The sequence below is a fragment of the Ochotona curzoniae genome, unplaced genomic scaffold (genome assembly GCF_017591425.1).
Source record: "Ochotona curzoniae isolate NIBS_2020 unplaced genomic scaffold, NIBS_Ocur_1.0 contig_2321, whole genome shotgun sequence".
Lineage (NCBI taxonomy): Eukaryota > Metazoa > Chordata > Mammalia > Lagomorpha > Ochotonidae > Ochotona > Ochotona curzoniae.
The window spans coordinates 11,159,191-11,171,815 of NW_024465421.1; the positions used below are offsets into that span (position 1 = coordinate 11,159,191).

The 12,625-nt window shown below is 54.0% G+C and overlaps 1 protein-coding gene across 1 annotated transcript; it reads right to left on the reverse strand.

Annotated features, from left to right (window-relative positions):
- Nucleotides 1-1,961: 1,961 nt before the first annotated feature.
- AQP8 (aquaporin 8) lies at nucleotides 1,962-11,744 on the reverse strand. Its single transcript, XM_040973716.1, has 6 exons — nucleotides 11,733-11,744; nucleotides 11,363-11,604; nucleotides 6,533-6,659; nucleotides 5,142-5,356; nucleotides 3,139-3,273; nucleotides 1,962-2,010 (listed from the first exon to the last, which is right to left on the reverse strand). Exons 1-6 carry the CDS (start codon nucleotides 11,742-11,744, stop codon nucleotides 1,962-1,964), a joined length of 780 nt encoding a protein of 259 aa, XP_040829650.1.
- Between the last annotated feature and the right edge of the window lie 881 nt (nucleotides 11,745-12,625).

Sequence of the window (12,625 nt, forward strand, 5' to 3'; positions counted from 1 at the left end):
GGGAGAACAATGGCACTTGTCTTTTGGAGCCTTTTGGATGGCTGAAGGGTCCCAGAGTTATTTAACAATACATTGACAGACAAGAGTGTAATGCCAAACTTTCCGACAGCACAGCCTGTGAGGACTTAAGGCTGCTTTGGTTAAAGGAAATCAGTCTTTCTACCACCAAGAGTCCAGAGGAGACAGCACACACCCAGTACCAGACTGCGTCCCACATCCTAGATTCTAATTGAGCTGAGTTTCTAGATAACTGCCTGACTGCCATCACTTATTTAATCTCTCTAAGCCTGGGAGCCGGCCAGACTGACGGGTTCCCAGACTTTGCTCCTTGAGAGGCCCTCCCTCTAACCCAGTTCACATGCAGGCCAACAGGTGTTGCAACCCTTCCCAGTCTTGTCTGCCCCAGTCCCAGTTCTCACACTCACCAATGGGAGCGGTGGTCTAGCAGAGGGTCCCTCAGCACCCCTACCAGGCTCACACTCCACCCTAGGTCTGTTTGCTGAAGTGTGCTGCAGCCCAGTCAGGCATGGCCTGCCTCACCTTGGCATTGGCCATTGGGTGCTGTAGCCTAGCCCAACCCGGTCTGCTTCCAGTTCTAGCTCATGTTACTGGGTGCTACAGCCTGGTCCAGCCCAGCCAGCCCCCAGTCGTGGCCCTAATGTGAACTGGCTGGTATTGCAGTCTGACCTAGGCTGAACCACACCTTGTCTTAGTTCTCAGATCTGCCAGTGGATGTTATGAACTGGCCCAGCTTGACCCGCCCCCGGACCTGACCCACACAGATGCTGGCAGGTACCATAACCTGGCCTGGTCTGGGCTGCTCCCAGCCTTGGTTCTTGCACTCAGCTGCAGGGACTGTGCCCTGGCAAAAGAGTTCCCCTAGCTCCTCTCTCAGGTCTCCTCCCAGTGGCAGATCTCATGCACACTGGTGGGTCCTTGGGCCAGAATGACTTAGTCCACTTCCTGTGCTGGCAGGAACAGTGGCCTTGGCCAACCAGCCCACACCCATTCTGGTTCTTACTGTTGGATGTTACAGCCCAGCCACACCTGGTCTACGCCCAGACACAGTGCTCTTGCATGGTTCAATGCGTATCGAGATCTAGCTTAGCCCGTGTTATACCCTCCCTGGCTCTCCAGAGCACTGAAGGGTGCTGGAGTCTAGCCCAGTCTGGCATACCCCAAACCCAGTCCACACTCATGCCATGGGTCCCTGCAGTCATGTCCATCCCAGATCGCCACTACGCTCATTCCTGCTCTGGTGCTCACCAATGGGAGCCACAAACCAGCTGGGGTGTCTCCTTAACTCCCCAACCAGGCCTGTTCTCAGCCACAGATCTTGCACATGCCAGTGGTTACTCTAGCCCAGCATGACCCACAATGCAGCCTGGCTCTTGTACATGTCACTGAGCTAACCTACCCCAGATGTTTGCTTCCTTCCCCTGCCACAGCGCCCACTTGGCCAATGAAAAACAAGACAACAGATGCATGGAAGGAAACACTGAAAATTTTATTATCAGTTTTGTCGGAAGCAAGGAAGTGGTCAGGCCCCAGAAGGCCAGTCTGTAACAGAGGACCCAAGGAACAAGCCGGGGAAAGAGAAGAGGCTGGAAGAAGCGGGCGGCAGTGGTGGGAAGTGGGTGGGGAGGCGGGGAACTGATGGAACAGCTTTGTTTTGCTCTGGTGCTCCTGTGAGCGTTCCTCTTTGGGGGAAAAAAGAAACCCCTGCTGTTGGGCAGTCTGCGGTGCTCTCTGGGGCAGGGGATGCTGTTAGCATGTTCCTGGCTGAGGGCTCTGGAGAGCAAAAGAATTCCCCCAGCCGGCAGCCTCCCGCGGACCCTGGAAGCCAGGCGGCCTCTCCTTTCCTGTGGGCCTCGCCCTGGCGGGAAATGCAGAAGCTGGCCTCAGCCCAGGGAAGGTCAGCTGAGGGCGCCTGGCACAGCAGGAATCCCACCAGCTTCCCTTCACCGTCCATTAAGGATTAGGCGCATTTTCCCATCTCCAATGATTAACCTAGGAAAAAAAAACAGCCTTGTCGGGTTTCTTTCTTCCAAGAGCCTCTCTCATCAAACATGCAGGTCCAGGATACTCCAGGGAAATGTCCCCCTGAGCCTGTCCAGCAAGGGCCAGATGAAGGTAAGGGTGAGGGAGACGTTGCTTCCTATTTGGTCCGCAGCCCGGTTCCTGGCAACATATGTGCCCTGCCGCCATTCCAACCGCAGCAGCCACGGAAGGACCCACGAGGCTTTCACGCTGCTTGGATCCCCTCCAGACAGTGCAAAGTGGGCCCGGCTTCTGCAAAGTCCAGACACTGCCGCCTGTGTCCCCCCACCCCCACCCCATGGGCAAGGGGAGCTGGGTCTGAGAAGGGAGGACCAGGAGGAACAGAGGGAGCACTGCTCACCATGCATCTGATGCGAATGGCACGCCCTGATCTGCCCGCTGCTGGGGGGCATCATCACCTTCTGGTGGACATGACCCCATGGTGGCAGACAGCAGCAGCTCTGCGGGGGAAGCTCATCCTCCCCCTTCCCATGCTCACAGCCGGTCAAGGCTGCAGGGCTAGATCCGTACTGGGACACTGCTTGCCTGGCACCGCTCTGGCTACAGTGATGGACCCCAGCATGGGGGCGTGGGCACAGGGCCCCAGCCAGTGAGCATTGACGGCAGGAGCTCTGCTAGAGCTGTGTTTCCTCTGGAATTGTTCAGCTGTTAGCAGGCAAGCCAAGCGTGGCTGCCAAGCACTGGGCCTCTGCTGGCAACTGTGTCCACATGGTGGTGGCAAGGAGGAAGACAGGAGGGTCTGGTGGCAGGAGGAGGGGATGGGAGATGCAGGGGTGGGTGGGGGTTCCTCTTCTCTGCCCACATCAACTTCAGGTGTTATAGCATCATGTATCAGCCATACCAATGACCAACTTAAGAACCAGCCTGCTACGGATATGTGTTCGTTTAATTCTGAGTCCTGCCTGTGGTTGACTTGATGGGGTCAGACCAGATGATTTTGCAGGGTAGCTGTTCCCCACCTGAGGCCTTCAGGAAAGAGACCCCATCCCAGGGACATTGCTTGGATACCCCAGAAGCCAGGGCCACCTGGCCCTCCAGCCCAGGGGCCCACAGGGCATGTGCCCGCTACATGCCTACCTGATGAGCAGTCCTACAAACAGGCCACCCAGGAGTGGTCCTACCCAGTAGATCCAGTGGAAGGCCCAGGAGTTGGCTATCACAGCGGGTCCAAAGGCACGAGCAGGGTTCATGCAGGCTCCAGATATGGTCCCCCTGCAAACACCCAACCATGCTGCTCCCAGGATCCCGAGCAGGCCCCCACTGAGACCTGACCAGCCCGCTCCCCGCAAAACCCTCTCTGAACTCACCGCCCCTTCCCTCATCATGTCAGGCACTCCTGGGCAGAGTTCAAGGAAGGTGAAGAGGTAGAAAACAATAGCCTGGCTCCTGCCTGGCCACTCTCCACCCACCCACCCTTCTAGAACAGCCAGGAATGTCAGCTCCCTGATAGCAGAAAGAGAAGATGGACCCAGATCCTCACCCAAGCCTGCAGGCAAAGTCAAGCAGGTGTCAGCAACTTTGGAATCAAGTTGACCCAGATGCAAAACCCAGCACAGTTAATTCCACTGAGTGCTGTGTGAGCTTGGCTTCACCGCTTGCCATTTCCCCACAGATGTGAAGTCCTGTCCCAGGGGGTGAGAGCCCAGGCCTCACGTATGTAGTTAATGTACAACAGATGTTGACTACGATCATGCTGACTCAGCTGAAGGCCTGTTGCACCATGGACTGGGGGCCCAGGCTCTCGAAGCGCACCTCTCTGTTTCCATGTCTGGGTCTGTGTCCTCACAGCCGTTCACTGGGTTGGGAGTGTCCTGCAGACCTCATTCCACCCCTGGACCCAGCAGCCACAGTCAGGATCCAATCATCTCATAAGTGGGGCAGGTGTTGTGAGCTAAATGGCTGCTCAGGACACCTGCATCTCATATGAGTGCTTGGTTCAAATCCCAGACACTCCACATCTGATCCAGCTTCCTGCTAATGCAGCGGGGAAGCAGCGGATGACGGCTCAAATGCTTGCATCCCAACCACGCACGTAGAAGAGTCTGATGAAGCTCCCAGCTCCTAGCTCCCGGCTTCCGCTTAGCCCAACTCCAGCTGTCACGGCCACTTGGGAAGTAAACCAGTAGCATTTCAAATAAAACAAAAATTCTTTTTGAAAAAGTCTTGTAAGTGAAGCAGATGCCACTAGAGGGCAGTAACATGTCACTACGTGTGTGTGTGTGTGTGTGTGTGTGTGTGTGTGTGTGTGTGTGTGTGTGTGTGTGTGTGTGTGTGTGTGTGTGTGTGTGTGTGTGTGTGTGTGTGTGTGTGTGTGTGTGTGTGTGTGTGTGTGTGTGTGTGTGTGTGTGTGTGTGTGTGTGTGTGTGTGTGTGTGTGTGTGTGTGTGTGTGTGTGTGTGTGTGTGTCCGTCCGTGCCCAGGAAGGGGGCATGGGAGGCAGCAAAATCCTGATGGGGGAAACGACCTAGATTCTGTGTCCACAGAAACCAAGTCAGACATGAAGGAGATGCTCCCTCATTCATTGCAGCAGACACCAGCTCTTGTTCCAGATTGGTCACTTAACTTGCCACTGCTGGGTCACCTTACATTAATCCTGTTGCCTCATGTCATCTATAAAATGAGAGTAAATAATCCCAGAGCCAACTTTGTCTCTTTAATCCCTGCACAAACCTGCCGAGAGGCTCAAAGGAGAGAGTGGGTCAAGCCCTCCTGCCACAGAAGGAATACAACAGTGTAGAGTCATTCTATGCATGCCTAAAAAATGGAAGAACGTTTTATGTAAAAATCCAGATTTCTAACTCTCCTGGGAAGAAAGTACAAGGAGGGTAGTTCCAGACTCACACTAGCACTGAAAGAACGGTAGCCTCCTCGAACACCGCAGTCCTCACCACTCCCTGTTGTCTGCCCAGTGCCAGCCCAGTCCCCCACACGGCAACACCGTCCTGGCTCCCCTTGGTAAGTGTGTGTCTGACACACACACCACACACACACGCACCACACACACACACACACACACCACCTCCTGAGCCAGCCCTTAGCCCGGATCTGAGCCCAGCAACCCCACGTTTTGGGGACACTCACCCTGCCAGGATGTCCACGGTGACGGAGAGGCCGATGGAGAATGGGGCCAGAGGACCTTGCGTCTTCCCGTTGATGCAGCCCATGCACACGGCCAGTGCCAGGAGCGTCGTCATAATAATCTCCGCCCCCAGTGCCCTGGCCACCTGCTCGTTCTCCTGGACCGTGACAAAGGCCGCTCCTGTGGCATTCCAGAACTTGTCTTCCAGACTCACCGACTGCGGGGAAGGAGGGAAGAAGGGGGGGACGGGGTGCTCAATGCGTCACCACCTCTTGTGGGCATCAACTGTCGGGGGCACTGACCTGGGTGCCCAGAGTGTGCTGCGTGTGACTGAACCTCTGACCTCACCTGGGCCAGGTGGGGATAATCCTGCGTGCTCCAGCGTTTATGAGCCTTACACTTGGGTAACGCAGGTGACCGTCTTTGAGACATCTTTTTCACTAAGATCTTTGTGTCACACACGCCACTCACAGGTGGCCAGGTCCCTGCCAGACTCCAGAAGGACAGTCCTGAAGAGCAGGCTCCTTAGGAAAGAGGTCTGGCTCCCGGAGAGGGAGAAGGGTCGGCACACAGCTTCCGGGCTCTGCAGCCAGCAGCTTGCTCAACCTTGGGCAGGGTATCCCAATGTCTTTACAGTGGGGGTGATCATGAGAGCTCCTTGCTCACTCGCACACCAGGGCATGAGGTGCCTGGCACACGGTGGGCACACTCTAAGGAGCAGCCGGCTTCTCATGATGTCTGTATTTACATATTCCACTAGCGCAGATCAAAATATCCCAGACAAAACCGCATCGCTACTGAGCATGCACAGACTATCTTCTGGTGGTTAAGCCCTAAATGCAGCATGGCTATTTCCATGGAATTCCCATGATTCCAGGTGTGAGGTGTACTCTAGGGAAGTCGGGTCTCTGGAAGCTACAACTGAGCTGTAGGTAAGTGGGGGGAGGGCTGTGCGTGCAAGGCAGGATGAGAAGGAAGGGAAGAAGGAAGGGAGGCAGGGAGGAAATAAAGAGGGAGAGACGGAGGGAAGGAGGAGGAGAAGAAGGGGAGGAGAGAGGGAAGGAGGGAGGAAGGGAGAGAAGAAGCAAGGCAGGAAGGAAGGAAGGGAAGGAGGGAGGGAGGCAGGGAGGGAGGGAGGAAAAATGAGCAAATGAGTCAAGCATGTAAGAACTCCCCAGATCCTCTCCAAAGCCACGGCTTAGTCGACTTCCCCGCTCTGGGCAGGACAGGTTTGGAGGGGCCCAAAGCCCCGGAAGAAGCCCTTACCCTGTGTATAACACGAGACCACCCAATGCCCACGGGAGAAACAAAGGATTACCCATGTACTCCCCATGCCCTCCCCCTTACCCCAAAGAGCTGAAGCCAGCAGCCCAGCCCCTTGGGGGACACCCACCTTGGCCAGGGCGGCCCCGAGGAGCCCCCCACAGAGCTGCGAGACCCAGTAAGGAAGGAGCATCAGCAGACTGAGGCCTCCGGTCATCATGGCCGCCAGGGACACGGCAGGGTTAAAGTGTCCACCACTGCAAGCAGCAAGAGCAGAAGGAGAGACGTGAGGTCAAGGTGCACGGTGAAGGACTGCGGCTACACCCCAGCTAGAAACAGAAGGGGCCTGCCTCGTGGCACTGTGGGTTAAACCGCTACTCCTGATGCCAGCCTCCCATATCAGCACTGGTTCGAGTCCCGGCAGCTCTGCTTCCTATCCAGTCCCCTGCTAATGTCCCTGGGAAGACAGAGAAAGGTGACTCGAGCACTTTAGTCCCTGCTGCCATCCACATGGGAGACCCAGAGGCAGTTCTAGGTTTCTGGCTTCACCTTGGCTCAGCTGCAGCTGATGTGGCCATTTGGGAAGTGAACCAGCGGATGGAAGATTTTTTTTTCCCCTCTGTCTCTATCTCTCTCTTGTATTACTCTGTCTTTCAAATAAGTAAAATGAACCTTAAAAACAGCCAGGCCTTGGAGAAAAGCTGGTTGCTTGAACGTCTCAGCCAATAAAAATCCTGGCTTTAGTCTGAAATTCAGAATGTCACGGTGAGATTAGAGTTCAAGGTGGAAACGGTGTTGAGGACTTGGGTGTGGCTGGAAGTTCACCGTCAGTTTAGGGAGGGACCTGGATGGGAGTAAGACAAGTCTGAACCTAGGGTCCAAAGGTACGCTCAGGTTCACCAGCCCTTCCATCATTCCTGGAACGTCATCCCTGCAGGGGGTGGGGGGAATGTGGCTGGCAGCAAAGCTTGACCTTCCTCGGATTTCTCGGATACCCCCTGCCGGTCAATCCTCCTGATAGTTACACCATCGGAAGGAACAGGTGGCAGCTGTCTCTGGGCGTCTGGCTCACCGCACGGGGCAGCGCCATCTCCGAGCCCATCCATCCACATTCCCTGTGTTTGTGCATCCTCTCAGCCTGGGATGGGCGCCTAAGCGGATAGCATTTCTTGCCTGTTGTAAGCAGGGTTGCAATGAACATGTGCATGCAGGGTCTCTGTCAGTGGCTCGCTTCACTTGCTGAGGATTTGCTCCCACAAGTGGGAAGAGCTGGTCACAGGGTGGAGCTACTTTTAGTAGGCAGAGGACTCCTCACACAGCACTCCTTCATGCCAGAAGTTATTTGCATTGCCACCAAGCATGTGTGAGGACTCTCCCCACATTCTCACCAGCAGCTATTTTGTCTGTTTGATAACAGCCATCCTATCTGGAATGAGATAGTACCTGTAATGTTTTTATTTGCATTTGCTAGCAACATTGAACATTTTTCATGTTTTTTTTTAAGTTTGTGTTTCTTTTTCTTTCTTTCTTTCTTTTTTAAAAAGAAAATATCTGTTCAGGGACAGGCATAATAGCTCAATGGCTAAATCCTCACCTTGCAAGTCCTAAGATTCCATACAGGTGCCAGTTTGTGTCCCGGCTGCCTCACTTCCCTTTCAATTCCCTACTTATGGCCTTGGAAAGCAGCAGAGGCCGGCCCAAAGCTTTAGGACCCTGCACCCACCATGGGAGACTTTGAAAAGCTCTTGGCAACTGGCTTCAGATCAGCTCAGTTCTGGCCTTTGTTCTGGCCATTCATTAGGGGAATGAACCAATAGATAGAAGATCTTTCTCTCCGTCTCTCCTTTCCATAAATCTGATCTGCCTTTCCAGTAAAAAATAAATCTTTACTTAAAAAAAGAAAGAAAATATCTATTCAGGCTGGAGAAGTCACAGTTTTGAACACTTGCAGCCTGTATCAAATAGAGTTCTGATCAAGTCCCCTCTACTGCACGTGTGTGTGTGTATGTGTGTGTGTTTAGATGTATTCACTTGTAGTGGTTCACTCCTCAAATGGCTGCAACAACCAGAGCTGGGCCAGTCCAAAACCAGGAGCCAGGAGCTTCTTTTTGGTCTGCCATGCAAGTGCAAGGTCTCAAGGCCTTGGGCCATCCTCTGCTGCTTCCCCAGGCCATAAAGAGAGAGCTGAATGGGAAGTGGAACAGCTGGAACTCCAACCAGTACCCGTATAGGATGTTGGCACTGCGGGCAGAGGCTTACCCTGCCCCACTGTACTGGTCCTGCCATTGCACTTCTGATCCAACTTCCCAGTAATATGCCCCCAAGAGGCCTCAGATGATAACCAAACGTGTTAGAGCCGTGCATGGAGTTCCTGGCGGCTGCTTTCAGCCTGGCCCAGCCCTAATTGTTGTGGGTCTTCAGGGAGCAAATCAGCAAATAGAAAATGGCTCTCTCTCTCTCTTCTGCCCCATCCAAACAGGTGCAAAACAAACATTTGAAAAAAATAACGAACAACTGTCTATTCAAATCCTCTTCCCATTTCTTAACTGCCTGCTTGCTTATCATTGAATTTCGTTAAGATTTTTAGCTTCTCCATTCCATGTGAATACTTATGAATTTTAAATGTTAATCCTTTGTCATATTCATAATTGGCAAAAATTCCTCCCATAAAGAATTTGAAAAATGTTTTTCAAATAGTAATACTTTTTTAAAAATCAAAATAAAGCTCCCACGCCATCACGCTGTCCCCTACCCTGTGCACCGAGCACGAGCCAGCCAGGACCAGGGTGGGTGACCCAAGGACCACACAAGCATCCCAGACAAACCTCACACTCATGAACTCAAACATGATCAAGGTGTTTCCCAATTTCCTTCATTTGTTGTGCATACAGTACTGATTTTTAAGATTTATAGAATCAAAGATTTTCCATCCTCTGGTTCACTCCCCAAATGGCCACAATGGCCAGAGCTGAGCTGAGCTGAAGCCAGAAGCCAGGAACCTCTTCCGGGTCTCCCAAGTAGGTGCAGGGTCCCAAGGCTTTAAGCCATCCTCAATCGCTTTCCCAGGCCACAAGCAGGGAGCTGGATGGGAAGTGGAGCCACTAGGATAGGAACTGGCACCTCTATAGGATGTCAAGTGGAAACTGACATCCTAAACTTGCAGGTGGAAGTTCAGCCTGTCAAGGCACTGCGCCAGCCACAGCATGCGCTGGTTATTTATTAAACACTTATTGTATACCAGGAGCAGTGTTGGTACACACCTTATCTTGAATCCATTCAGGAGCCTCAAAGTCAAGGCTAAATAAATATTGGCTGAAGAAGTCAATGATTGAATGTAAAGTCAGTTTTTCAGGAGCTGGTGCTGTGGTGCAGTGGGTGAAACGGCGGCCTGCAGTACCAGCAATGTTATCTTGGTGCTCTGGGTTTGAGTCCTGGCTGCTCCACTTGTAACCCAGCTTCCAATTAATGTATCTGAAAAGGCAGTGGCCTCCAAGTCCCTGGAGCCCTGCTCCCCTCGTGGGAGGTCCAGGATGGAGTTTCTGGATTGTGTAGCTATCTGGGGAGAAAATTAGCAGATGGGAGATTGTGTGTGTGTGTGTGTGTGTGTGTGTGTGTGTGTGTGTGTGTGTGTGTGTCTCCCTTTCAGATAAAATACATTAAATTAAAAAAAAAAAAAAAGGTTGGTGTTTCCAAGACACAATACAGTGAGGTGCCTAAGAGGTTTCTTTCACACCAGCTGGCCTGGGTTCAAAGCACAGCTCTGCCAGCTGGGCGAGCTGCACATGATCCCTGGGGAGGCTGCAGAGGCCCAGGGAAAGATTATACCCACGGCACCTGGCCTCGTTTGCGTGATGAGGACACAGCCAACACCTGAGGCTACTGGAACTGTCCACACCGCCCACCCCGAGAGGCTCCGCAGCTCACCCCAGCCACCCGCCCAACCACGGTAGAGCAACGCTGCACTCAACCCGGGACCCATCAGATCAGAATAGCACATCCCCTTCAGGCCAACAGGGCCTCCCTCACGCCTTCACAGGTGTGCAAGGTCACATTTCACTCTGTTTTTCTCAGCAACATTATTTCCGTTGCCCGAGTGAGACAAAATGCAGACCAGCCATGGGCCTTGACCGCCCTGCGCGGTGCCCCAAGCAAGAGACACTGTCTCACCTAGCACCCACCAATTCCCACTGTCCCCCTCCACGAGTTCCCACCCAGACGACAGCACGAAGCAGTGGGGGAGCAGCTCCCCTCTCCCCGTAGGCGGGCGCCACGGCAGGTGCCCACCTACCAGGTGGGACAAGCCCCTGCGTGGTTCTTCTGCCTCTCTCCTGTCAGTTGCAGTCACAGGTGATGGTACAGGTGACAAACTCCAAGTTCTTTGCAAAGTCTCATATCACCTCTCCCCCGACCCCAAAACATGTGGGTTTGGGCACTGGAGCCAGACAGCGTGTGTTTGTAACTCCTGGCTGCACCCCTCCCTGTAAGCTTGTACAGGTTCCTTGGTCTTTTCTACCCCCACAAAGCAGTTGCCAGGATAAAAAGATTGATAGCTAAAAAAAAAAGTGCTTAGAAAAGCACCCGGACAGCAATCTCTGCATGTTGGCTTTTAAAAGTCTCTAGTAATACTCTCCTTAGAGCATCTCATGGCATCCCATAAGGATATGCAATTTTTACATGTCAGAAATATCCTACAATACTGATTATTCCCATGAGCTGGGTGGAAAATTTGAAGTCTACAGGGGAATTTGCCCTACACCACTAGACTGAGACTGTAGTGCCCGGGGCCCTTAACTCCAGCCCTTTAAAAGGGGCCGAGCCCGTAGCAGGATCCACAGACCCCTGCCCCACCCTCCTTTCTGTAAGGGCTCCTCCTGCTCCGCGTGCGTGTCCAGGGGTCCCTGTCAACAGCTCGCAGCCCCCATCCCCTCCCCGGTCCCCCAGGGCAGCAGCAGGCTCTCACCTGATATTCCCCAGGGTGGCGATGACAAGCCCCAAAGCCAGGCCGTGGGCCAGGGCTGGCTGCAGCAAGCCGGTGTCCGGCCCGTTCTCAATGACCGACAGGCACCCAATGAAGATGAAGAGGGTCGAACCCAGCAGCTCCACCAGGCAGGGCTGCACAAACCGCTCGTACAAGCACACGCGGCGCCTGTCCCCCATCCCCGGCTCCATCACCTTGCCGCTGCCAAGTTCCGAATCAGATGCCTGCAGGAGGGGGGAAACCATAGGACGGACACAGGAGGTGAGAAGCAAGCCGGAACCAAGTCCCGACCCCCGGCCGCCGCTCACACTGCCCAGCTGCCACACACGTGACACGCTGGCTGTGGGCTCACCTCTCCGGACATCGGGGCGAGATGGTATGAGGTCTGGGCCCTTGCCAGAGCTGCTGGGAACCTGCACCTGCTTGACTGCACACGCACGTCTCCGGGACAGGGGTTGTGGATCCTGCTACAGGCTCGGCCCCTTTTAAAGGGCTGCAGAGGCTCCCGCGGGTGTTGAGAAAGCAATAAAGCCTGGGTGGGAGGCGGCCCTGAGGCCAGGAAGAGCAAACCTTTTTTTTTTTATCTCAACAGGGCAGAGTGGAGCGAGGGAGGTGGGTGGATAAGGGCTGCTGGGCTTTCTGCCAAGGGTTGGGGGTGACAAAGAAATGAACCTGGTGATACCATCCAGGCCCACACAATGGAATGAGGGGGCCCAGTACCCCAGCTCCCCACAGTGCATGCAAACAGGCCGGAAGAGGGCCCCTATGGGGTGGGATTGCGTGTTAAGCAGCAGCAGGGTGGTTGTCAGTTGATTTTTCCATGATCGTCACCAACATCTCCTTGGGGTCGCCTGGATAGCCAGGTGCCCCCTAACAGCCTGACCCAGGAGCAGCACGGAGATGACAAAATAACTCCTCTCCCCTACACATGCACAGACACACGCCTCGGAGAAGCATCAGGGTCCCACGGGAATCCCCAAGGAGCACAGAAAAGCCGTGGACTTTGGCTGCCTGTCTGCCCTTGACTCTGAGCTCGACCCTGAGCTGGCTGTATTTCACAGAGCACCTTCCTCCTGGAATCTGATCCCGGGTGAGGTGTGGACGACAGGAATAGCTCCAAGGTTACAGGGGTCAAGGAGAGGTGGAGAGGAGTCGATGGAAGCAGAGGGCTCGAGACAGTACCACATAATCCACACCATAACATGCACTTGCGTGGAAGTTCAAGCTCACTGCTCTCTCTGGGAC

Excerpts from the sequence above, each read along its gene's own strand:
- AQP8 (XM_040973716.1), bottom strand. Across the intron at positions 5,357-6,532 it reads TCGGGGCCGCCCTGGCCAAG|TCGGTGAGTCTGGAAGACAA; the intron begins GTGGGTGTCCCC and ends CCTTCCCCGCAG. Across the intron at positions 3,274-5,141 it reads ACCGTGGACATCCTGGCAGG|GGGGACCATATCTGGAGCCT; the intron begins GTGAGTGTCCCC and ends GGGTGTTTGCAG.